The sequence below is a fragment of the Nerophis ophidion genome, linkage group LG15, assembly GCF_033978795.1.
Source record: "Nerophis ophidion isolate RoL-2023_Sa linkage group LG15, RoL_Noph_v1.0, whole genome shotgun sequence".
NCBI classification, from domain to species: Eukaryota; Metazoa; Chordata; class Actinopteri; order Syngnathiformes; family Syngnathidae; genus Nerophis; species Nerophis ophidion.
In genome coordinates, this window is record NC_084625.1 from 17,570,469 (window position 1) to 17,597,770 (window position 27,302).

Genomic DNA, 27,302 nt, shown 5'->3' on the forward strand with positions numbered 1-27,302 from the left:
GCATGCACCAGATTTATCGAAATTGTAGTGGGGATGGAAGTACCACAACTGCCTACAGCTTTCGTGCAACCCCGAGACCAGTGGTTCTTAACTTTTTTTCAGTGATGTGAACATTTTTTTAATTCAAGTACCCCCTAATCAGAGCAAAGCATTTTTGGTTGAAAAAAAGAGATAAAGAAGTAAAATACAGCAGCACTATGTCATCAGTTTCTGATTTTCTAAATTGGATAACAGTGCAAAATATTGCACATTTGTAGTGTTCTTTCTTGAACTATTTGGAAAAAAAGATATAAAAATAACTACAAACTTGTTGAAAAATGAGTGATTCAATTATAAAATAAAGATTTCTACACATAGAAGTAATCATCTTTGGGGATTGTAATAGAGATCCATCACGATTCATGAACTTAATTCTAAACATTTCTTCACAAAAAAACAAATCTTTAACATCAATATTTATGGAACATGTCCACAAAAAATCTTGCTGTCAACACTGAATATTGCATTGTTTCACTTCTTTTCACAGTTTATGAACTTAACTTCACATTTTGTTGAAGTATTATTCAATAAATATATCTATAAAGGATTTTTGAATTGTTGCTATTTTTAGAATATTTAAAAAAAATTTCACATACCCCTTGGCATACCTTCAAGTACCCCCAGGGGTACGCGTACCCCCATTTGAGAACCACTGCCCTAGACCATGATGCTATCATAAATAAATGGGTTGTACTTGTATAGCGCTTTTCTACCTTCAAGGTACTCAAAGCGCTTTGACACTACTTCCACATTTACCCATTCACACACACATTCACACACTGATGGAGGGAGCTGCCATGCAAGGCGATAACAGCACCCATCAGGAGCAAGGGTGAAGTGTCTTGCTCAGGACACAACGGACGGGACGAGGTTGGTACTAGGTGGGAATTGAACCAGGGACGCTCGGGTTGCGCACGGCCACTCTCCCCACTGCACTGCGCCCATTTGTGTCACTGCGCGGTCCCTCTTGGGCTTTTTTGTGACTGTCGCGGCCTAAAATGCTTGAATTCCCAGCAGCTTTTTTTAAAAAATTGCCGCAATAGTTGAAATGTGTTAAGGCTTCAGAATCAGAATAGTTTTTATTTCCATTGTTTGAGAACGGGTTCACAAACTACGAATTTTTCTTACTGCAGTCGTGCAACATAAAACACATAACACAGAATAGGTAATTAAATGAGCTGTGCCTGAGCTATCAGATCTTGTTATTGTTCATGTGCCTGATGGCCGAGGGGAAAAAACTGTTCAGGTGGCAGGAGGTGTGGGTCTGGATGGACCGTAGTCTCCTGCCTGAGGGGAGAGGGGAAAATAGTTTGTGACCAGGGTGAGAAGAGTCACCCGTGATCCGACCCACACGCCTCCTGGTCCTGGAGGAAAACCAGTCCTGGAGGGATGGGAGCTCCTCCTATTTTTTATTTTTTTTATCAACCTGTAATTATATATATTTCCTATCAATATTTTAAGTGTTCCTTGTAACCTCAAAAAGCACAGGATTTCAACAAAAAATCGGGAAACAAATATCAATCAATCAATCAATCAATGTTTACTTATATAGCCCTAAATCACTAGTGTCTCAAAGGGCTGCACAAACCACTACGACATCCTCGGTAGGCCCACATAAGGGCAAGGAAAACTCACACCCAGTGGGACATCGGTGACAATAATGACCCAGTGGGACGTCGGTGACAATGATGACTATGAGAACCTTGGAGAGGAGGAAAGCAATGGATGTCGAGCGGGTCTATCATGATACTGTGAAAGTTCAATCTATAATGGATCCAACACAGTCGCGAGAGTCCAGTCCAAAGCGGATCCAACACAGCAGCGAGAGACCCGTTCACAGCGGAGCCAGCAGGAAACCATCCCAAGCGGAGGCGGATCAGCAGCGCAGAGATGTCCCCAGCCGATACACAGGCGAGCAGTACATGGCCACCGGATCGGACCGGACCCCTTCCACAAGGGAGAGTGGGACATAGAAGAAAAAGAAAAGAAACGGCAGATCAACTGGTCTAAAAAGGGAGTCTATTTAAAGGCTAGAGTACACAAATGAGTTTTAAGGTGAGACTTAAATGCTTCTACTGAGGTGGCATCTCGAACTGTTACCGGGAGGGCATTCCAGAGTACTGGAGCACGAAAGGAAAAAGCTCAATAGCCCGCAGACTTTTTTTGGGCTTTGGGAATCACTAACAAGCCGGAGTCCTTTGAACGCAGATTTCTTGCCGGGACATATGGTACAATACAATCGGCAAGATAGGATGGAGCTAGACCGTGAAGTATTTTATACGTAAGTAGTAAAACCTTAAAGTCACATCTTAAGTGCACAGGAAGCCAGTGCAGGTGAGCCAGTACAGGCGTAATGTGATCAAACTTTCTTGTTCTTGTCAAAAGTCTAGCAGCCGCATTTTGTACCAACTGTAATCTTTTAATGCTAGACATGGGGAGACCCGAAAATAATACGTTACAGTAGTCGAGGCGAGACGTAACAAACGCATGGATAATGATCTCAGCGTCTTTAGTGGACAGAATGGAGCGAATTTTAGCGATATTACGGAGATGAAAGAAGGCCGTTTTAGTAACGCTTTTAATGTGTGCCTCAATATATAATATATAATATAATATATAATATAATATAATATATATAATATCAATATCTTACTGATGTTTTACTCGTCTTACACTACACAGAGTTAAAAGTCAAAAAAGCACATACTCAATGTCAAATTTACACAGTGCATAGACCACAACAGCCCGTAGCACTCGTGCACCCCCACACCATGATGCTACGACCAAAATGATCTTGTAACTCATTTGTGTCATCACAACAGTTCTTTCAGGATTTCATGGACTTTTGTTGAAATTGTTGCGGCCTAAAATGTCTCGATTCAAGGCAGCGTTTTCATAATATTGCGGCAAAAGTTGCGATGTCTTGAGGCTTATTTTTTTTGGATTACTCGTGATTTTTTTCATTTCCTTCCATTCAATTTGTTATCCATAATCTAGCACAGAATTTTTTTTTTAACACAAATTGGAAAACAAACATTTAAATTGATGTTTTATTTGTTTTACGCCACACAGAATTAAAAGTTAAAAAGTACATACTTGGACCTCTTTGTCAAATTTACACAGTGCATGAACCCCAACTGGCGGCAGCACATGTGTACACCCGCTTTTTTGTGATTGTTGCGGCCTAAAATGTAATTTCGTTGTACTTTTTAAATGCATTGACAATAAAGTTTCCATGCATCCAAATGACTGAATTCGCGGCAGCTTTTTCAGAAAATTCAGGAAAAAGTTGTCATGTTCTGAAGTGTGTTTTTATTTTTAATCAGCTTGTGATTTTATTAATTTGCTATCAATGTTTTAAGTGTTCCTTGTTACCTCAAAAAGCACATAGTTTCAGCAAAAATGGGAAAACAAATGAAAACTGATGTTTTACTCATTTTACACCGCAAAGACTTAAAAGTCAAAAAGCACATACTGAGACCTCATTGTCTATTTTCAGAACAGTTTGAACTAATTCTAAATAACAATAGTAACTAGAAAGTGCAATTTCGGTAGAACTTGAACGGGACTGCTGGAAAGCCGATGGTGAACTGAAATGCTTACAGTTAGCACGCTAACCAGATAGTATCATGTAACAAAATGTATGAGTTTGCGTGAAAGGTGTTTATCTGCAAAATAAGCCCCCCCCCAAAAAAAAATGCTAGCAGGCTAACGTTAGCATGTCAACAGTTAGCACGCGTCAAGTACCAAAGTATGACTGAGGGGTAAGAGCACATGCTCGGAGCAAACTGTCAAATGTCTGTACTGTTTTAAATCAATACAAATAAATTGCATGTAAGTACTAAGAACCCGAAGGGAAACTGGAATGCTAACAGTTAGCACACCAGCCAGATAGTGTCAAGTAAGTAACAAAATGGAAGATTCTGTGTGTAAGGTGTGTACCTGCTAAATGAGCTAAAAAGGCCAGCACGCTAACATGCAAATGTTATCATGTCAACAATTATCATGCTTCAAGTACCAAAATATGACTGTGAGGTAGAAACACATACTTAAAGCTCACTGACAAATATATATATACTGTTTTAGTTTAATATAACTGTGTATGCTGAAAAGCTCAAGTCGAATTGAAATGCTAACATATAGCACACTACTCAGATAGCATCAAGTAACAAAATGTATAAAAGGAGTGTATTTGCTAAATAGGATTAAAAAAAACATGTTAATGTTAGCATGTCAACAGTTAGAATGTGTCAAGTATCAAACAATTAGCTAAATGAGCTCGCATTTGTTTGGGGGTGAGAGATTATCATCACACTTGAACATCTCTGTCAATTAGGAGCCTGTTCTTAATTGACTTACCCAGGATAAACTATGCATAAATAAAGAGATAAATACAGGCAAAGGTTTATATACTACATTACCCAGAAGGCTTTGCGCCGTAGACAGGAACAGAAAGTAGGTCTGAGCTAAAATTGTGCCGTTTGAGCCAAAAAGAGTTGAAAGGTAGGTTTTTGATTGATTCAAACGTTTATTAGTAGATTGCACAGTTCAGTACATATTCCGTACAATTGACCACTAAATGGTAACACCCGAATAAGTTTTTCAACTTGTTTAAGTCGGGGTCCACGTTAATCAATTCATGGTTGCTGGTCTTTATTGTCATTGCACAAGTACAAAGAAACTTTGTTTTCGGCACACGCTAAAAACAAATATTGTTACACATTAGCGTTTATGCTTTTGTCCACACAAGAAACAAACACAAGTTGAATTTACTTGAATCGGCTCGATCGCAACATAAATCTACACTGCTGTACACTGGCTACTCTAAAGTGTTTCCATTTTTCTTAATAAGTAATACTGTAGTAAAATATAAAGATACCGTGCAGGACCAGGTGGCAGTCTATGACCCGTGATTCTATTTGGCGATGTAGATGGTCTTGAACTTCTCGAAGACGCCGATGTCGCTCTCCAGCTGCTTCATCTCCGCCTCCAGCTGCAGCTTGCGAGCCTTCCTCGCCATGGTGTCGATGTGGACCGGGAGGCGCTGGTACTCCTGATGCAGCTCGGCCCAGTTGCTCTTCAGGCGCTGCAGGGAAAAGACCTCTTGAGGTTCTCGCTGCAGGGACGTCCAAGCGGATGTCCTCCTCAAATACCTGCAGGTTGATCTGCCGCTCCTCATCAGACAGCTGCGTCATGGACCCCTGATCCATCTGCTCCGATAGATACTTGTTGTACTTGTCCACGGCGCATTGCTCCTCCTCACTGCGATGCAGCAAGTACCCGGGCACCTCGCCATAATCCTGCACGCCAAGAACAGGTTGTAGGCCTTTCCTTACATGTCAAGTGTCTCCTTGCCGTACCTTTTTCTTGCTGTACTTGGGCACGAGTCCGGAATTTTCAAGGAGCTCCCTGTGACCTCGGCTGCTGTCAACACAAGCAGGCTGCGGTTTCACGGGCGCCGCTACAGTTGTCGTCATGAAGTTCTTCTTAGTGCAGACGCTCATAGGCGGGCGTTCTGTCCTCAAGGGGACGGGGGGTTTTTTTGAGACGAACTTTCGAGAACATTCTTTTTCTAAAAATGAGAGTTGCGGTCGTGGTCAAAAAGTCACATACACTCGTAAAGAGCATAATGTCATGGCTGAATTGAGTTTCCAATAATTTCTACAACTCGCAGAGAGAACGGCGCTTCAGAGGGTCATAGAGACCAGACCGCCCAGAAGATCATCGGATGCCTCTTCCCCTCCCTGGCTGACCTGTACAGCTCCCGCTGTCTCAGGAAAACCTGAAAGACCCATTCCACCCCGGGTACTGCCACCTAGAACTGCTACCCTCGGGCAGACGCTATAGGGTGCTAAAAGCTGGCACAAATAGACTAAAAAGCAGCTTTTACCTAGGAGCCATAGTAGCATTAAACAGGCACTGAGTGAGCACATCATGTCCTCATGTGTCATGTCTTTTAATTTTATTTTATTTTTTTCGGACTATAAAGTGCAATAATGTTATATGTATTTGTGTATATATATTCATATGTATGTATATATGCATGTGTGTGGATATATATACATATATATATAGATACATCTCTTATTCTATTTATATTACCATATTGTGTATGCACCTTAGGGGATCTGCTCAAATTTCGTTGTTCTTTGAACCTGTTCACTGCAATAATGACAATAAAACTCTATTCTATTCTATTTTATCCTAACTCTTATTTTTTTGTGATAGAGTGATTGGAGCACATATTTTTGTTGGTCACCAAAAACATTCATGAAGTTTGGTTCTTTTATGAATTTATTATGGGTCGACTGAAAATGTGACCAAATCTACTGGGTCAAAAGTATAAATACAGCAATGTTAATATTTGTTTACATGTCATTTGGCAAGATTCACTGCTCTTGACAAAATTGGTGCAGTTCTGCTAAATTTGTTGGTTTTCTGACATGGACTTTTTTCTTCAGCATTGTCCACACGTTTAAGTCAGGACTTTGGGAAAGCCATTCTAAAACCTTCATTCTAGTTTTATTTAGCCATTACTTTACCACTTTTGATGTGTGTTTGGGGTCATTGTCCTGTTGGAACGCCAAACTGCGCCCAAGACCCAAACTCCGGGATGATGATTTTATGTTGTCCTGAAGAATTTGGAAGTAATCCTCCCTTTTCATTGTCCCATATACTCTCTGTAAAGCACCAGTTCCATTGGCAGCAAAACAGGCCCATAGCATAATGCTACCACCACCATGCTTGACGGTAGGTGTGGTGTTTCTGGGATTAAAGGCCTCACCTTTTCTCCTCCAAACATATTGCTGGGTATTGTGGCCAAACAGCTGAACTTTTGTTTCATCTGACCACAGAACTTTCCTTCAGAAGGTCTTATCTTTGTCCATGTGATGTCAGTTGAAACAAAAAAAATATTTATCACAGTTAGAAAAACTCACTTTCAGGCAGTTGTACTTCTTTGGAATGCTTTTTGAGGTATTTATCCGGAGACGGGACATCAACTTTTGCCGGTCCCATCGTTTTCATTGTACTCTTGCTCAACTTCTCCTCGAGGATAAGTTTGGGCCTATACTTGGACGTGTACCTAAAGAAAATCATTTCAATAATGAAAACAAATAACTGAGATGTGTTAGCTAGAAATATTTTACTTACATTTTTGCTTTTTCACACTGAACTTCCTCCGCTAAAAAATGATAGATGCTCTCTTCGGGGTACCCATTGTCTTCCATGTTGACAAAGTCTCTTTGTATGGTTTAAAAGTTGTTGAATGTCTAATATTAAGCCAACCTAACGTTAGCTAGAGTGTTCTCCAGGCATTTTTGCTTTGACTTGTTGCTAGGTAACCGTCATTACCATATGTTGCTTTCACGTACGGTCGTTATTTTGTATGCTGTGAAATATATTGGGGGTTTTCTTTAGATATCTACACGTGTTGAGATCGTACATCCTTCAGTTAATATTATACTTTCTTCAAATATAAGTATTTTATCAGGAAGTGAGTTGTAGTGTGGATGTTAACGACGACGTGTACTTTTTTACGATGACTCTGAATGCAGCGTGACGTAGCATTGTATCCCAAATTATATACTTCAGAGTTCTCATGAAGTCAGAAAATCGAGTCGAATAATAAAGAAGCTTCAATTTTTTAGGTATACATTAGATTAAAAATCTGTATTTTTATAATTTTTACTATTTGTCCATCCATTTTCAATACTGAAGTTCCTAATTTTGTCTGCGTGGGCGCGCCGTAGTTGTTTTGACATTACCAACATGGCAACCTCTACTATGCCACAAAACCAATGTTTTATTTACTACTAAAGCATAATTGGTCGCTAGTGTGGACGAAAACAAGTTCAGGTAAGTATAAGTTCATTAACTCTACACATTAGACGACACTGCATGGACGTTATGTGCGAAGTGAGTTAACTCGTAGCCGCTGGGCATTAAAACACTTACAAACCCCATTTCCATATGAGTTAGGAAATTGTTCTAGATGTAAATATAAACGGAATAAAATTATTTGTAAATCACTTTCAACCCATATTCAGTTGAATGCACTACAAAGACAAGATATTTGATGTTCAAACTCATAGACTATTTCTTTTTTGCAAATAATAATATACTTCAAATTTCATGGCTGCAACACGTGCCAAAGTAGTTGGGAAAGGGCATGTTCACGACTGTGTTACATCACCTTTTCTTTTAACAAAACTCAATAAACGTTTGGGAACTGAGGAAACTAATTGTTGAAGCTTTGAAAATGGAATTCTTTCCCATCCTTGATTTATGTAGAGCTTTAGTCGTTCAACAGGGGTCTCCGCTGTCGTATTTTATGCTTCACATTTTTAATGGGAGACAGGTCTGGACTGCAGGAGGGCCAGGAAAGTACCCGCACTCTTTTACTACGAAGCCACGCTGTTGTAACACGTGGCTTGGTATTGTTTTGCTGAAATAAGCAGGGACGTCCATGATAATGTTGCTTGGATGGCAACATATGTTGCTCCAAAAGCTGTATGGACCTTTCAGCATTAATGGTGACTTCACAGATGTGTAAGTTACCCATGCCTTGGGCACTAATACACCCCCATACCATCACAGACGCTGGATTTTGAACTTTGCGCCTATAACAATCCGGATGGTTATTTTCCTCTTTGTTCCGGAGGACACCACGTCCACGGTTTCCAAAATAATTTGGAATGTGGACTCGTCTGACCACAGAACATTTTACCACTTTGCATCAGTCCATCTTAGATGAGCTCGGGCCCAGCCAAGCCGGCGGCGTTCCTTGGTGTTGTTGATCAATGGCTTTCGCTTTGCATAGTAGAGTTTTAACTTGCACTTACAGATGTAGCGACCAACTGTAGTTACTGACAGTGGTTTTCTGAAGTGTTCCTGAGCCCATGTAGTGATATCCTTTACACACTGATGTCGGTTTTTGATGCAGTACCGCCTGAGAGATCAAAGGTCCGTAATATCATCGCTTACGTGCTGTGATTTCTCCAGATTCTCTGAACCTTTTGATGATTTTACAGACCGCAGGTGGTAAAATCCCCAAATTCCTTGCAATAGCTCGTTGACAAATGTTGTTCTAAAACCGTTTGACAATTTGCTTATAAATTGGTGACCCACACCCCATCCTTGTTTGTGAATTACTTAGCATTTCATGGAAGCTGCTTTTGTACCCAATCATGGAACCCACCTGTTCCCAATTAGCCTGCACACCTGTGGGATGTTCCAAATAAGTGTTTGATGAGCATTTCTCAACTTTATCAGTATTTATTGCCACCTTTCTCAACATCTTTGTCACGTGTTGCCGGCATCAAATTCTAAAGTTAATGATTATTTCCACAAACATTTTTTTTAAATCAGTTTTAACTTCAAATATCTTGTCTTTGTAGCATATTCAACTGAATATGGGTTGAAAATGATTTGAAAAATCACTATATTCCGTTTATATTTACATCCAACACAATTTCCCAACTCATATGGAAACTGATTTTTGTACTTGCATAACACAGTCAATATTATTATAATTACAGCACCCCCGCAACCCCGAAAGGGACAAGCGGTAGGAAATGGATGGATGGATGGACTTTATAAATGGGATTTATGACTTTTTTTTAAAGGAGCCGGGTGTTGAAGAGTCGTTCTTTTTAAAAGAGTTGCTCAAAAAATGGTTCGTCATTATAGTACGTATTTAAACTGTTTTATTAAGGAAACAATCACAGGTAGCAGTTGTAAGATAAGATGTGGAACAGCATGATTTAAGTTTACCCCAGTATTACTGGACTTTACTTTATATATTATTTGTGTTTCCATTGTAAACATTCCAAATAGGGATATCATACGATATCCCCATGCCACACTATTTTTGAATGTTTCCTCACCTAAAAGCTTGGTAACAGAGCATTAAACAGGGGTGTCCACACTTTTTATACTTTTTCTAGGTGCATACCGAAAAGTCAAAGCATGCGGGACCATTTTTAAATGTTTTTTTTTCTGTAAATAAACAGAACTGATTTTTTATTCAAAGTATTAACTGTTATGTTATTGTTTTAAATAACACATCGTTGGATGTCTTGTGTCTGTCTATCTGTGTTAGATCTGTGATGAGGTGGCGACTTGTCCAGGGTGTACACCGCCTTCTGCCCGATTGTAGCTGAGATAGGCACCAGCGCCCCCCACGACCCCAAAGGGAATAAGCGGTAGAAAATGGATGAATGGATGGATGTGTTGTAGAACTGTCTTTTAATAACGATAACATGTTACAAGCGCTTCTTCAACATTCGTGCGTACAAGGTGTGTTTACCTCTAAAGAGTCCTACTCGACACATGCTATAATTGGTTCCTAGTCATTTGTAGACTATTACTACCACCCTGTGGTCAAACACTATCATTACAATAACATTGTGTCAGCTTTGTAGTATATGTCAGTGGTTCTCAACCTTTTTTCCGTGATGTACCCCCTGTGAACATTTTTTTAATTCAAGTACCCCCTAATCAGAGCAAAGCCTTTTTGGTTGAAAAAGAGATAAAGATTTAAAATACAGCACTATGTCATCAGTTTCTTACAGTGCAAAATATTGCTTATTTGTAGTGGTCTTTCTTGAACTATTTGGAAAAAAGATATAAAAATAACTAAAAACACGTTGAAAAATAAAATGATTAAATTATTAATAAATATTTCTACAGATAGAAGTAATCATCAACTTAAAGAGCCCTCTTTGGGGATTGTAATAGAGATCCATCTGGATTCATGAACTTAATTCTAAACATTTCTTCACCAAAAAAGAAATCTTTAACATCAATATTTATGGAACATGTCCACAAAAAATCTAGCTGTCAACACTGAATATTGCATTGTTGCATTTTTTTCAGAGTTTAGGAACTTACATTCATATTTTGTTGAAGTATTATTCAATAAATATATTATAAAGGATTTTTGAATTGTTGCTATTTTTAGAATATTTGTAAAAAATCTCACGTACCCCTTGGCATACCTTCAAGTACCTCAAGGGGTACGCGTACCCCCATTTGAGAACCACTGTTGTATGTGACAATATCACTAATGGTAATCCGATAAGATATCTGCACAATTTGATACGTACTTCTATTATTTTGTAGTTTGGTATTTTAGATAGAAAAGGTTTGATCAAGTGAAATAAGTCAACAGAGAAAAATTGTAGGTACACTTACCAAAAATCAATTAATCAATCAATCAATGTTTTTTTATATCGCCCTAAATTACAAGTGTCTCAAAGGGCTGCACAAGCCACAACGACATCTGCGGTTCAGCGCCCACATAAGGGCAAGGAAAATTTCACAACCTAGTTGGACGTGGATGAGAATGACTATGAGAAACCTTGGAGAGGACAGCAAATGTGGGTAACCCCTCCGTCTAGGGGGAAAAATCCCGCCCGTTCTTCGGGCCCGTGCGCCGCACTTTCCCCGGTGCGGTACTACTCACAACGTTTCTACCGCGTTGGTTTCCCCAGGGACGCACGCGCATCTTTGTATTATATGTGATGATATCACGGATAGTAATTCGATACAATATCCGCACCATTTGATACGTACGTCTATTATTTTGTAGTCTGGTATGTAAGATAGAAAAGGTTTGCTCAAGTGAAATAAGTAAACAGAGAAAAATGGTAGGTACACTGACCGATTTATTATTAACCGTCTGGAATAGACTTTTGCAGCCTTTTAGTTGGCGTGGAGTGGTAATTGTTTTTAATTATTATTATTTATTGTGACTGCACTTATAGTGATCAAAATAATTTATTAAGCTCATGACGTAGTAAGTGGACTGACGCACACGTTTGTTACTGGATGCAATTTTAATACTCTACTGCAGGGGTACCCATTACGTCGATCGCTAGCTACCAGTCGACCGCGGGGGGTGTGTCAGTCGATCTCCAGCCAGGCTTTTAAAAAAATAGACCTAAAAATTAGTGATCATCAATCTTCACCAAGACGTCACTTAAATGACATTCACGGTACCGGAGGGTCTTGTGAGATGACGCTGGCTGCTGCAAGATTATTATTATGAAAATATGACCGAGAGGAAGGCGAGAAACACTTTTTATTTCAACAGACTTTCGCGCCGTTCCTTCCGTCAAAACTCTAAAGGCCGACTGCACATTTCCTATCTTCACAATAAAAGCCCTGCTTCATGCTGCCTGCGCTAACTAAATACAGAGTCTCGGAAAACTGGCGTGCACAAGCGATCCCTCAGAAAGCTGGCGTGCACATTACTTGTGCACGCCAGCTTTCCGAGACTCTTATTTTGTTAGCGCAGGCAGCATGAAGCAGGGCTTTTATTGTGAAGATAGGAAATGTGCAGTCGGCCTTTAGAGTTTTGACGGAAGGGACGGCGCGAAAGTCTGTTGAAATAAAAAGTGTTTCTCGCCTTCCTCTCTGTCATTTTTTCATAATAATGAACTGGCAGCAGCCAGCGTCATCTCACAAGACCCTTGGGTGCCGTGAATGTCAATCAAGCAAGCTACGGAATTTGCCGCCAATGTTTTTCTTGTAAAGTGTATGGAAGCTGGATGAATTAGATGCCAAAAACCAACCACTTTCATGTGGTATTGTACAGAAAGGACAACTTTTTTTCTCCTCCATTTGAAAATGTGGGCGTTATCATCATTACTGTCTGATTCCAATCAATGCAAGTCATCAGAATCAGGTAATACACCAACTTATATTCTTGTCTTTGTGAAAGAAAGACATCTATATGTGTTACACATGCTTGTATTATCATTAAACACATTTAACTTGTTTATAAAAATGTCTCTTTCATAAATAAATAAATATAAATGATATATATAAATGAGGTAGATCCCCTCGAGTTGGTCAATTGAAAAGTAGCTCGCCTGCGGAAAAAGTGTGGGCACCCCTGCTCTACTGCTTTGGAGACTTTGAACCTCTATTTAATACCTGTGTATATTGACAGATGTTGGGTTTTAGACTGCAATATTGTTCACTGTAGGACTATTTTCATGTATGTCTAGCTTATGTTCAATTGTATGCTTAGTTGTTGTCAATTAAAGACACTAATACAGATCCATACATATTCTTTCGCGTGTTCCTTTTGAGGCGGTGGGGGGTGCTGGAGCCTATCTCAGCTGCATTCGGGCGGAAGGCGGTATACACTCTGGACAAGTCGCCACCTCATCACAGGGCAAACACAGGGCCTCACATTCACAAACTAGGGCCAATTTAATGTAGCCAAACAACCTATTCCCAGGTGCTACGATCACACTAATGTAATGCTTGTTATTTTGCTTGTATCGGATTGATATCAGATATCAATATCATATCCGGACACCCTCTAGTCTCAACATTTAAGCTTTTTCCATTACATTGTCATTTTGCTTTTTTTCTTGCATTGTTGCTTCCATCCATCCATTTCCTACCGCTTGTTACTTCTTTTTTTTTAACATTTTAATTCAGCAATATACAACAAAACTCAAGCTACAGGCCGCAAATCTCCCCCAGGTCACACTTTGGACCCCTCTGATTTAAAAAATGCAGATAGCACACATCAACTAGAGGAAAAATTTGTCATGTCTTTTTGATAATGTCTTGTTTGGCTATGTGCTGTTGACCTTTGGACTCTTTAAGTTCCTGTTTTTTTTTCCACCCTCTTGTTTTGTCACCATGGTTACTTATTGTGTCCACTTGTCTCTGATTAGTGCTCGCCCGCTCACCTGCTTACCGAGCACTAATCAGAGGCAGTATTTAAGCTCGTCTTTGCCAGTCAGTCGCCCTGGCGTTATTGTGTTCTTTTCATGCTCTGTCCATGCTAGTTTTTTCATGCCAAAGTCTATGCTTCAATTGTCAAGCCACAGTAAGTGTTTTTTCTGTCACGATGGGGGGGGGGGGGGGGGGGGGGGGGGGGTAGGAGCTTGCAGCGGGGTTGTTCTCCCAGGAAAGCAGACGGACTACTTGGGACATGGCGTGCGGGTAAAAACATGATTTAATCTTTAACTCAGAAAAAGTGAAAACAAAAAGGCGCACAAGGCGAAAGCACAACTTGAGGAAGGAAACAAAACTAACACTAAGACTAAACTTTGGCTTGACAATAGCAGCATGGACTTTGGCATGAAAAAACTAGCATGGACAGAGCATGAAAAGAACACAATGACGCCAGGGCGACTGACTGGCAAAGACGAGCTTAAATACTGCCTCTGATTAGTGCTCGGTAAGCGGGCGAGCGGGCGAGCACTAATCAGAGACAGGTGGACACGATGAGTAACCATGGTGACAAAACAAGTGAGTGAAAAAAAACAGGAACTTAAAGAGTCCAAAGGTCGACAGAACATCGCCAAACAAGATATGATCAAAAAGACATGACAAAAATGTCCACGCTGCATTTGCATGTGCATTAAAAAATGACTCCCAAACAAACAGCTTGCATCTGCGAATCAGTTTTCACCGTTGGTCACATCTGTGATAGTGATTTGATTAACAGTTGTTTGGTCAGAAACAAGTCATACTTATTCAAGGTAACTTTTTTTTGTCTTTTCAGGACAACATGGGTTTGCTAAGTGCAAGCCACCTTGCTCTAAGAGCAGTCCGATGCAGCTTGGGTCTGGCTCCCAAACCAAAGTCATGGCTTTCCACTGCGGCTGGATATCTGGGAGAGAAGAACATCCTACTGATGGGCCCACCTGGAGCAGGGAAGACCACAGTGGGGAGGATAGTAGCCTGCAGACTTGGACTTCCTGCTTTTGATGTAGATGATGATGTCTTGGAGACAACATGGAAGATGCCCGTCGCGTCCAAGCTGGCTGCAGTCGGCGGAGAGCGATTCCTGCAGGAAGAAGGCCAGGCGTTGTGTAACTTCTCAGCTTCTGGATGTGTGGTTTCCCTCACAGGCTCCAACCCTCTTCATCCTGAGGCCATGCAGCACGTGAAAGGAAGCGGTGTGGTCATCTACCTGGATGTGGACAGCGAGGAGATCCTGCAGCGATTGCATATAATGAAAGTAGACAGGATAGTGGGCCAGGAGGCGGGGCTTTCCATTGGGGACATTCTGAGCTACAGGAAGCAGTTCTATGAGAAATGGTTGGACATGCGGGTGCTGTGTGGCCGGGGGGACACGGCGGAGGAAGTCGCGGAGAAGGTGCTGCAGGCTGTGGAGAGATACCACAACACTGCCTCGGAGACCTACGTGTCCACCAGGAGTGACGGCGAGAGGTCGTCCAGTGAGACAACACACTTCAGTGACGTGGTGGTGGAGGGTCTGGCCTCAGATGGCGGTCTCTACGTACCCAAGAATGGCTTTCCAAAAATGGGCGCTCGTGAGTGGTTGAGACTGGTTGACATGACTTATCAAGAGCAAGCACTGGTGCTACTTGAGAAGTGCATCCACCCGTTGGATGTCTCGGCTTTGGATCTGAGAGAAATGATCTACAAGGCATACGCGTCCAACTTTTCCAGTGAGGAGGTTGCACCTGTGAAGCACCTGATCCACAATACGTACATCCAAGAGCTATTCCACGGCCCCACCGCTTCATTCAAAGACCTGGCCTTGCAGCTCATGCCCCAACTCTTCGCCCACTGTCTCCCGCCCATGTGCAACTATCTCATCCTGGTCGCCACGTCCGGCGACACAGGAAGCGCCGTGCTCAGCGGCTTTGGCGGCCTGCGCGGCGCAGAAAGACGCCGGACGGGAGTGCTGGTCTTCTTCCCCGAGGAGGGCGTGAGCGAGATCCAGAAGCTGCAGATGACGAGCTCCAACCAGAGCAACGCCAAGGCGGTCAGCGTGCGCTGTGACTTTGATTTCTGCCAGAGAAGCATCAAGAGGATGTTTGGCGAGTCCGGTCTGACCGGGCACCTCGCTGTGGAGTACGCTACAGTTCTCAGCACCGCCAACTCCATCAACTGGGCACGTTTATTACCACAGGTGAGCCAAATTAACCCGTGTGTAGCCCTTTGGTCCAAAACGGGCACTACAATTGTTCCTTATGTGATAATGATTGTTAGTTTGCCGGTTAGTCTGGAATTTCCCTAGGCAGTTTTTTTAATAAGATTGTATTGTGTTTTTGATTGCAACATTCTTAGAATAGGATACAAACATAAACTATACACACTTTCTCTTAAGAACGCCCCTATTGACTCCCATAATAACTGCTAATTTTAAGGAACTGTAATCCTGGTATATTACTATGTTTTCACATGAAAACTCGATGAATCTCATCCCTGTTGATTGAAAAACAAGAAAACCTTTATGTGGTGTTATTGTGGCCCCAAACCACCATATAGCGCCAGAAAACTATGAGCTTGATGAGCTTAAAAATGTGTTAAACTGCCATTAAACCGCTGAAATGTAATGAAAAAAATTTTGGTGCAGTTATATATAACATGGCAGATATTTATAAAAGACTTATGTAGACTCAATAAACTCTCTCAAAATAGAATAGCACATGTTATTGTCATCAAACCTGAGAGCTTTACGTAATCAATGTTGTTATGAATTATTGACTTATTCAAAGCTGTAATTGCACAATCTCACATATTCCACTCTGCAACTTATTTTTAGAAGTATTGACAATTTTGCCATTGTAAAAAAAAACTGTTGTTTTTATGACAATAAGACAATAAACATTTTTTAAGTAATTGAAACTTGTATGAACAGATAGATCTAAAGTTGTTAAAAAATTTGATCAATTGCTGATTGCTCTGGAAGGAGGAGATCCTCAGTGTGTGTGTATAGTCAATCTTAAGCTTGCCCACAGGTTAAAAAGGTGAATGAATCATTGTATTTTGTTCACTAAGTTATCTAACATTTGTTCAGTTAACCACTTATAGTAGCCGCTCGGTATCTTAATTAGCAAAAAAAACCTCAGCATTAACTGCTGTGGCTGTAGGAAACCCCTTAACGTTTTTAATCAAGCCCTCAAGCATTATCTGCCTCTATTTTACAGTAATGTTTATGGAAACAAATGTAGCTGTTGGGGTCTCCAAAAAATAGATTTTCAAATAAACCGTGATTCTTATTTGTAACGATTCACAATTGATTTGCCATTTAAGGCAAATCATATATTTATGTAGATGATCATATCTGCTGTACATATTTACTTTAGAAAATAGAAGTGTTGGATACTTCTCTTCTTGCTTTATTTGTATTTGGCTTTATTAAATGTTTGGGTAGAATTTTATTCAATAAAACCAGTTTCTTTGAAGAAATGTTCAGTTTAGTTTATTTATTTATACAGCACATTTAAAAACAACCCCTGTTGGCTAAAGTGCTGTACAGACATAAGAAAAGGGGCACATAGTGTCACATTTACATGGTAACACTGAATGATGAATAAAATACAGTAGTAAAATATACCTTAAAAGAATTGCGTGAAATATCACCTATGTAATAAATAAATAAAAAAGGATAAAACAAGAAATAAAAACAACCAAGAAATTCTGTATGACTGGATTTGAACGCCAGGGAGTAAAATATGTTTTTAGCCTCGATTTAAATTGGCTCAGACACTGGAAGGACCTAATTGTCAGGTTCAAACACTGATGACAGCTATTAAACAGACAAGAAGCAAGGAATCATGCAGAGACAGAGTTGAATTTAGCTTGATGAGGAGATACGTTTTGGGCTGTACTCTTAGTTACAGAACAAACCTACGCTCTAAAGTAACAGTCCCAGGTGCTCCTCTATTTATTTGGGACGTCTCTGGTTACATCACTGAGGCCACCTCTAAAATGAGTGGTCACACATATCATGCAAAGCACCTCCAGTACGCACAATACGTGACGGAATGTGCTGGGGGCCTTGTGATTTCGCCTTGTCTCTGCTTCGTCTGCGTGCTGTCGTCTTATCTTCGTTGAGGTCCTTGAAGTTCTTGGCTGTTAGTGGGCTAAGACAAACAAAATATCTGCGACGAGGCCACCCCTCATATGCTGTGGCTGATAGCAAGTTTTGTCCTAGCACAGATAGAAAAGTACAATTTGCCTTTAAGCATTAGAGTGTTGTGATAACTTACACATAATTATTCTAACACTAATATATACATGTATCATAGCTGTTTATCCTTTTTATGGAGGAATGTGGTAATCATAGAACTGGCACCCACTGTTAATAACAAGGATTTGTAATCAAGAATCGATTCTTAATTGTTACCCCTAAGAATCTAATCAAATGGTGTGGCACCCAAATATTCACAGCCCTAGTAACTGTCCATATGAAAATGCTTTAATCATTCCTTCTTCTTTATCTCGAATCGTTTAGACTACTGCAATGCCCTGTATATAGGCATTAGCCAGGCCTCCCTCGCCCGCCGGCAGCTCGTGCAAAAATTTGCTGCTCATCTGCTAACACAGACCCGCAGATGTGAGCACATCACCCCTATATTAGCGTTCCTTCACTGGCTCCCTTTGCGTTATCAAATCAATTTTAAACTCCTTCTATTTGTTTTTCAATGTCTAAACAACCTCGTGCCAACATATCTCTCCGACCTCCTTCAGCCCCACCCGATCCCTAAAATCAGCCGATCAGCTGCTACTGACGGTCCCTGACACAAGGCTGAAGCTTAGAGGTGACAGCTTTCGCCGCTGCTGCTCCCAAGCTCTGGAACGACCTGCCTCTAAGTGTTGGACAAGCCTCCTCTCTTCCTGTTTTTAAATGTCTCTTAAAAGCATACTTTTATTCCTTAGCTTTTAACACTGAGTGATATCCATCCTGCAATGGCGCCCCATTATACACCTGCTGTGAACCTGTTTTTATGTTTTATTTATTTATTTATTTTTTATCATGTTCTGTTTGTGTTGTGTTGTTTGCTCGGTCCTCGTATTATCTTTTAACCTGTCCATTGTACAGCACTTTGGCTACCCGTGTGGTAAATTTTAAATGTGCTTTATAGATAAAGTTGATTTGATTTGATTCTCCCTACAGGTGGTTTACCATTCTACTGCCTACCTAAACTTGTGCCGGGATGGCGTGATCTGTTTCGGAGAGCCTGTGGACGTTTGCATCCCAACAGGCAACTTTGGGAACGCCATGTCAGCCGTGTACGCCAGGGAAATGGGGATCCCCATAAGAAAAGTCCTATGTGCTTCCAACCACAACCGCGTGGTCTCAGACTTTATCAACACGGGCGACTACGATCTCCGGGACCGCCGTTTGACCCCGAGCCACTCCCCGGCTATAGACATCCTGAAGTCCTCCAACCTGGAGAGGTTCATCTATCACGTCTCAAACGGCGACGGCCGACTCGTCAAAGACTTGTTCACACGCCTAGACAGACAGCAGCACTTTCGACTTCCTGGCCCACTTCTTGGCAGGATTCAGCAGGAAGTGCAGGCCGGCTGGTGCTCTGAAGCGGACTGCCTGGCCGCCATCCAGAGCGTGCACGCGCAGGCCGGCTACATCATGGACACGCACACTGCCGTGGCGAAAGTTGTGGCCGACAGGCTGCAGGACGCCACGTGTCCCGTGGTGATTTGTTCCACCGCCCACTACGGGAAATTTGCGCCCGCTGTGTTCAAAGCTCTGCAAATGGAGAATATGCCACAGGGTCCTTTGGAGCAGCTGGAAATGCTGCGGCGGACCGCGGCCATACCAGTAACGCACAGGGACATCATGGCATGCGTCAGAGGAGGATACAGACAGGGACACCCGGTTTGTGAAGCAGACTATAGCGCGTTGGTAGAAGAAGTGGAGAACATGATACAAGACTCCTTCCTCAAAGTTATGTAGACATGGTATGATGGTTTGTAACAAAAAAAGATCCAAATGATTAATAATAATGCTGTGTTATAATGAGCTCATTGTTTTTTTTTTTGATAAACCTCATTTTTGTTTTATGTGGATTGTTGTCACAGAGTAGCAAAGGTCCACTAGATGGAGATATCTCCTGCAAGGAAAAGAGGTATGGTGCCGGCTATTTTTGATATTCCCTGTAAACTTGCATTTTTTTAGTATAATCATACAATGCAGTTGACGAAAACGGAAATAACCATGAGGGTTAAAGGCTGACTTTTTTGTCTTTCTAGTTAGGGCTGGGCGATATGGCCTTTTTTTAATATCTCGATATTTTTAGGCCATGTCACGATACACGATATATATCTCGATATATTGCCTTAGCCTTGAATTAAAACTTGATGCATATAATCACACCGGTATGATGATTCTATGTGTCTACATTAAAACATTAGTGTTCATACTGAATTAATATATGCTAATTTCAAACTTTCATGCAGAGAGGGAAATCACAACTAAGTCAATTGACCAAAACTGTATTTTTTAAACATTCATGTCATTTCAAAACAGAAAGTGCAAGATTGTCAGAGACATTTTAAAACAAGCTATGAGTGCACTTTTGTGCATGATGTCACTATGATGACATATCAAAACAACACTAAATTAAAGAGCAGTTTTTGTACAGAACGCCACTACAATAGTTTAAAACAAATAAAGTGCACTTTTGTGCATGATGTCCCACAAAATATTTCAATAACTGTCAAATAAAAATGAGCTGCATAATAGGAAATCAAATCGCTTTGTGGTAGGTTACTGCGGTCTCCTTATGTTGTTGACTATTTTTTTCATACGCTGTTGATGTGGAAATGGTTGCCTCTGCATTTTGTGGGTGTGGCACAGAATGGAAATGTTGGCATGCGGAGTAAGCACTCTTCATTCTCAAGCAGGTGACTTTTCAAATGATGCTACATATTAGCAGTAATGCTACTTTTTGTAGCAACGTATTTGCCCCACACTTGACAAATTACGGTTGTCTGTTCAAAATATTCTTGCTTGAAGCCAAACCACCGCCAGACGATGGACCCCCTGCTGTTTTTCTTGGGAATTAATTCTTCCTTCATTTGTCACCAGATTTGCACCTTCTTTCTCTCGTATTACCACTCACACCACAGCTATCATTACCCATGCTGCTACCTCTCTGCTCCGCGAGGGCCAGTGACGTGCGGTGAACTAAACACCAGGTGAGGCATACATACTTTTTTTTTTTTTTTTTTTTTACTTAAATTCATATTTGCAGCTCTAGTCATTGTTGATTTAGGTTGCACATTAGAGTTACAGGGGAAAAAAGGAGTTATTTGCTTTCATAAAAATGTTATCATAATGATATTATGAAATGATAAATGACTCCAAAAACTATTTGATAAAGTTGTTATTAAATACTTGTTGGTCCCATTTGCTTTTAAAAAAATAAATCAAAAATTGTGACCGTATATTACCTTTTTGTATTTGTATCTGAAGCATCAATAGCTATCCTTAATGAAAACGTACTGTGTATGACCACATTCATTTTGTTCTAAAGTCCAGTTTAGAGAAGTATTTAATCTTGGATACAGTATATAATCCTCCATATTGGCAGAAACATTCATTTAATTCAATTTCATTCCAAGAAATTAAACAATATTTTTGCACCACAAACGCTAGCTTACTCTAATAAAAATGCCATGTTTGTTATAAATACAGTTAAAAAAAAAAAAGAAAAGAAAAAATGCTGGCTTCCGCTGGAGAGAGCGGTGTCTGCTAGCTTGAGTGCCCCCACTTCTCCCAGTGTGGCGATTCAGAGTACTGCTGAGGCATTGAACTGCAAGTTGACAATATATCGCCCCCTACCTTGAGGCAGAGGTACTTGCTGCCTCAAGACCTGCCTTTTCCACGTGGCAACAAGCATGCGCCCCCTCGCACGCACGCCCAAAACGCTCTGTGTGTAGCCGTGGTGTTACGGAGTCGCGGTATCGTGGATGCGCGGGGAGTGTCACCTCTCGATGCGCAGGATCACAGCAGGCAGGAATGAAGGTATGAGCAGTTTTTAATGTGAAGTTTCAAAAGAACACTTGTACAAAGAGCAAATTAAAGACGTGCCTGAGCACAGAAAAATTAAATGCTAATATAAGCAGTAGGCAGAGTACGGAGTCCATAAAGCGCGAGCCAAGCGCACGGAGGCAAGCTACATTTAGCAGGCAGCAAATAAACAGAGACTACTCACGTAACGGTTGCAGGGCGCAAACAGACTGGAGAGGCTGAACTTAGGTAGCAGAAGGGCTTAAATACAGAGAACATAATTACAAACCAGTGTGTGAACGAGCCGTGCAGGAGGAGCAAATTAGGTAGTCATGGTGACGAATGTAAACAAGGAAGTGCGCTAACAAACGGGATCGATAGAGTCCAAAACATGATCAAAACATAATAGGAAAATACAAAAAGGGACTTAACGTACTAGAGATGTGTGATCCGGAAGCCGGATCACAACACGTGAAGGCACCGCCTGTGTCTGCCTCACTTCTCATCTGCTGCATTGTTTTGATCAGGATACATGGAATTTCTGCGATTTTGACCATGAAAATTACCAAAATATACAGGAACCACACCAAAATCAAATAGAAAGCATAAACCAAAAGATAAATATTAAAACTTATTTTATTTTATTACTTCGTTTTGGAACATCTCATGGTTAAGCCACCTGGTGGCAGGTGAGGCACTGACTCACTTGCCTCCCCTGACAGCACGTCACTGGCGAGGGCGTATACGTATGTGACGTATGAAAGAAGGTGCGCTTGCTATCTGTGAGAAGGAGAAACAAGAAAGAGTGGGAAGAGCCTGTAGTGTAATGCCCGCAGCTAAAAGCAACTGCGTGAGAACGTATACTCGGATAACACGATATAGTCATTTTCTATATCGCACAGAGACAAACCCCCGCGATATATGGAGTATATCGATATATCGCCCAGCCCTACTCAGTGGCCTAGTGGTTAGAGTGTCCGCCCTGAGATCGGTAGGTTGTGAGTTCAAACCCTGGCCGAGTCATACCAAAGACTATAAAAATGGGATCCATTACATCCCTGCTTGCCACTCAGCATCAAGGGTTGGAATTGGGGGTTCAATCACCATAAATGATTCCCGGGCGCGGCACCGCTGCTGCTCACTGCTCCCCTCAACCTACCAGGGGGTGACCAAGGGGATGGGTCAAATGCAGAGGACAAATTTCACCACACCTAGTGTGTGTGTGACAATCATTGGTACTTTAACTTTAACTTTAGTAAATGTGTGCTATATGTTTGGCTATCATTGTTGTTGTTACTCCACTACACATGATTCCTCAAAGCTTTTTTTTTTATGTCAAATTCTTTTGCAGGTGTACAATACACTGACAGCTATTCCACAATTCCCCAAAACCAAACAGGACCAAAAATGTATTTCATTTTTCAAAGGGCATAAAAATATTTTGGATTCTTTTCTTAAATTTTTTACTTTCTTTGTTCAAATTTCTCAATCAAATTCAGCCCTAAACAAAAATACCAAACATGCCTTGTTTTTTCAATTTTTTATTCGAATCCTTTGAAGGCATTTTTGTAGATTTCAATTAGTATACGTTACTATACTATACGCATATGTTAGTGGAATATTTTCACACCATTGTGCAAAATGTAACACATTTAATAGAAGTTACTAGCTTTCAAACTTCTTTTACTCGATGAAGATAAAAACAATGATCTAATCCATCCAAATACACACATATTATTCACTCTAGTTCTAATGGTTTTCGGATATACCAGGTGCAGAAAGTAAAACTAAACAAGAATGTGCGTGTGCTGAACACACACGGAAAGCTAATTTTCGGTTTCAATCTCCGCCAAGACGCTGCTGCAAGGTGGACAAAAGCACATGAGGAGAGCAACCATTTTAGAAAATGCGTAGGACTTTAGTCAGCTTGGTCTTCTCCCCAGCGCTGGTATTGCTTTTGTTTGTACTTACTGCTTTGTGTACAACAAAGTGTTGCATTTCCATTCTTTATTTAGACAGCCTGAGAACAAAATAATCTGGGAGGACTCTTCAATGCAAAAAGGAGGGTTACCATTTTAATTATTTTACTGATTTAAACCTGTGACATTATAGACTTAGACAAGCTTTATTGATCCACAAGAGAAATTGTTCCGGAAAGGATGGAAAGGGTAAAGATGGAAAGGATAATGCAGGTATAAAGTAGACTAAAACTGTAGCATAGTAGCAATATACATATATGTTAGGGGTGTAACGGTACACCAAAATTTTGGTTCGGTACGTACCTCGGTTCAGAGGTCACGGTTCGGTTCATTTTCGGTACAGTAAGAAAACAACAAAACATATTTTTTTGGGTTATTTATTTACCAAATTTGAAAAAAATCTTCCACCAAAAATATTTTTATTAGTAGAATAGTTGATGTGAAGTAATCGGAACCTTGGATAGGTCAATAATTCATAATAACATTGATTTTGATTCAATATTTTGTTTTGAGCAATGACAGTTTGGAAGAAAAAAAACAGCTTTGTTTTATTAGTCCACATTGCAACTTTTTTGAAATTACATTTAGCCTTCAAGCTTTTTTATTTCACTTTTGTTTTTATTTTTGTTTATTTTAATAGTACTTTTAGAATGTGCTGTAGCCCTTTAAAACAGCTGTGGGCCGTAAATGGCTTCCGGGACACAGTTTTGACACCCCTGCTATAGATTATTAAAAAACAAAATCTGATAAATCTATGGGTAAAAAGCAGAGCCTGGCGACACATTGACGTTTATTAAACTCTCTCGCTCTCTCTGTCTCTGTCCCTCCCTTACGAATGCTGCTGCGTGTACAATTTGTTTTGTTTTTCACCCCTTCTTAACCCCGAACGTACATTGAAAATACACGCAACCCTAACTTAAAACATTTAAGAAACTCCACCCGGACAGCCCTGCAAAAGAGGACATATCCGGTAAAAAGAGGAAGTATGGTCAGTCTATCGTAGCCCGGTTGCTCCTAGCATGCCGTGTGTTGTGCCTCGGTGTGCATTGTTTACACAACGTGCGGTACGCTACTTAATATGTCCGTGTGGAAACTCGTTCGGTACACCTCCGAACCGAACCGAAACCCCCGTACCGAAACGGTTCAATACAAATACACGTACCGTTACACCCCTAATATATGTAATATATACATATTATATATAGTTATAATATATACTGATATATTATTATATTATGTTTTATAACATATACAATATATAACAAATCCCAATTGCTATGTACAATATTACAGTATATATAACAGCTGCAGCAAAAAAAAAAAAAAAGAGCAGCATAAAATAGAGAGTGTATCCAGCAGAAAATATACATTATAAACAAAGAGAGGTAGCTAACATAGAAGCGGTCAGGTAATAGACAGATATCATCTACTGCTGTAAGGCGAGTGATTATACAGCTGGATCTTGAATAGAACACTGTGAGAACGAAGCTGAAGGAGCCTGTTGGAGTACGAGCGCCGCTGTCCCTCAATTGTCTGGTGGAGTGGGTGGGTAGGATTGTCCATGATGGCCAGCAGTTTGTCCAGTGTCGGCCTGTCCCTCACTGACACAAACGCCTCCAACTGCGTGCCAATAGTTTGGCGGGCTTTCCGAATCAGTTTGTCAAGCCGGTTTAAGTCCCTTTTGCTGGTGCTGCTTCCCCAACAAACCACTGCAAAGTACAGGGCACTGGCCACAACAGACTGAAAGAAAGATTTATAACAGCTCGCTGCACACATTAAAGGACCTAAGTTTCCTCAGGAAAAAGTCTGCTCATGCTCTTCTTGTATACAGCTTTGCTGTTGTCTTTCCAGTCCAGTCTGCTGTTCAAGTGGACTCCCAGGTACTTGTACTGTCACCCCCCGGCCCTGGATTTTGATGGGCTCCACAGGGGTTATTTTCTTCTTGAAGTCGAAGACCAGCTCCTTGATCTTGTCCCCGTTAAGGAGCATATTGTTCGCCTGAGACAACTCCACAAAGTCAGCGATCAGTGTCCTGATCTGATTAAAAGACTTTAAAAAGGGTTAAACATTTATAAAACATTACATGTTTGATATGTTTGATTATGACTGAAATTTATTGGGATATTTTAGCAAAATAAGGAAAATGTTTTTTACACTCTTCAAAAACCTCAGGACTTTTTTGTCCTGTATGGCTTTGAAGATTATTAAAATCGAATGTCCCCAGGTGGTTAAAATAATCTTAGCATCAAGTGATAAAACAAGCAGATTATGGATTTATGGAGATGCCATTATCTTTGGCATTGGAGAAAATATGATTTGACACTAAGGAAGATTCCATTGAAAAATGAAAAAAATAAAATGTATTTTCAGTGTCGGTCTTCATCCAGTTTTTAATGAATGTGCTTTTATTTTTCAGTGTTTTCCAATTTCAACATTGTTATTTTCACCTTCAGTTTCATATATTTCTGAACTTTTGACTTAATGGCAGTGCTTGGCCGCGTCTTTGACTGAGAGAAGCAGACAGTTCCAGCAGAGCTTGTGGAAGCCCTGGAGGCAGCAAATGTCCCTCGACCAGTATATTCATCAACCCAGTGTTTTTTAACCACAGTGTCGCGAGATACAGTCTGGTGTGCCGTGGGGGATCACCTAAATTCACATATTTGGGTTAAAACAATTTTTTGCAAACCATAGTCTGCAAATTATGTGTTGTTGTTGATTGGTCTTTGCTGTCTAGAGCTCGGCAGGGTAACCGTGTAATACTCTTCCATATCACTTGGTGGCAGCCGGAAGCTAATTGCTTTGTAGATGTCGGAAACAGTGGGAGGCAGGGTGCAGGTAAAAAAGTGTCTAATGCTTAAACCAAAAATAAACAAAAGATGAGTGCCCCTAAGAAATGGCATTGAAGCTTAGCTATGCAGAACAAAACTAAAACTAAACTGGCTACAAAGTAAACAAAAACAGAATGCTGGACGACAGCAAAGACTTACTGTGGAGCGAAGACGGCGTCCACAATGTACATCCGAACATGACATGACAATGAGTAATTTCCCCAAAAAGAAGGATAAAAACAACTGAAATGTTCTTGATTTCTAAAACAAAGTAGATGCAGGCAATATGACTCGAAGGAAGACATGAAAGTGCTACAGGAAAATACCAAAAAAAGAGAAAAAGACTCCAAAATAGGAGCGCAAGGCAAGAACTAAAACACTATACACAGGAAAACAGCAAAAAACTCAAAATGAGGATCAGATGAGTAACCCGCTGGCCTGTTCTAAAAATAGCTCAAATAGCAGCACTTACCAGTGAGCTGCCTCTCTTTTTTAAATTGTATTTATTTACTAGCAAGCTGGTTTCGCTTTGCTCAACATTTTTAATTCTAAGAGAGACAAAAGTCAAATAGAATTTAAAAATATTTTAAAGACTTGGTCTTCACTTGTTTAAATAAATTCATTTATTTTTTTACTTTGCTTCTTATTGATTGATTGATACTTTTATTAGTAGATTGCACAGTT

At 40.5% G+C, this 27,302-nt stretch overlaps 2 protein-coding genes across 6 annotated transcripts in view; one reads left to right on the forward strand and one right to left on the reverse strand.

Annotated features, from left to right (window-relative positions):
• Window positions 1–20,170, forward strand: part of LOC133569335 (threonine synthase-like 1) — a 256,540-nt gene extending 236,370 nt beyond the window's left edge. For 2 of the 5 annotated variants that reach the window (XM_061921581.1, XM_061921579.1), the window contains exons 4-6: window positions 10,142–10,244; window positions 14,576–15,955; window positions 18,950–20,170. In XM_061921581.1, the coding sequence (XP_061777565.1) occupies window positions 14,582–15,955; window positions 18,950–19,753 (2,178 nt within the window). In that variant the 5' untranslated portion in view covers window positions 10,142–10,244; window positions 14,576–14,581 and the 3' untranslated portion in view covers window positions 19,754–20,170. Of the gene's footprint in view, window positions 1–7,723; window positions 7,897–10,141; window positions 10,245–14,575; window positions 15,956–18,949 lie in introns of those variants that run through there. The other 3 variants (XM_061921578.1, XM_061921577.1, XM_061921580.1) reach the window with 3 other exon arrangements.
• enkur (enkurin, TRPC channel interacting protein) lies at window positions 4,544–7,363 on the reverse strand. The gene is made up of 5 exons (XM_061922451.1): window positions 7,192–7,363; window positions 6,978–7,123; window positions 5,400–5,611; window positions 5,193–5,339; window positions 4,544–5,125 (listed from the first exon to the last, which is right to left on the reverse strand). The coding sequence occupies exons 1-5, from the start codon at window positions 7,266–7,268 to the stop codon at window positions 4,955–4,957; spliced, it is 753 nt and encodes a 250-aa protein (XP_061778435.1). The 5' UTR covers window positions 7,269–7,363; the 3' UTR covers window positions 4,544–4,954.
• Window positions 20,171–27,302: the final 7,132 nt, after the last annotated feature.

Excerpts from the sequence above, each read along its gene's own strand:
- enkur (XM_061922451.1), bottom strand. The coding sequence starts at position 7,268 with ATGGAAGACAATGGGTACCCCGAAGAGAGCATCTATCATTTTTTAGCG. Across the intron at positions 5,612-6,977 it reads AGAAGTACAACTGCCTGAAA|AAAAAGAATGTTCTCGAAAG; the intron begins GTGAGTTTTTCT and ends TCTCATTTTTAG. Across the intron at positions 5,126-5,192 it reads AGCGGCAGATCAACCTGCAG|CGCCTGAAGAGCAACTGGGC; the intron begins GTATTTGAGGAG and ends TTTTCCCTGCAG.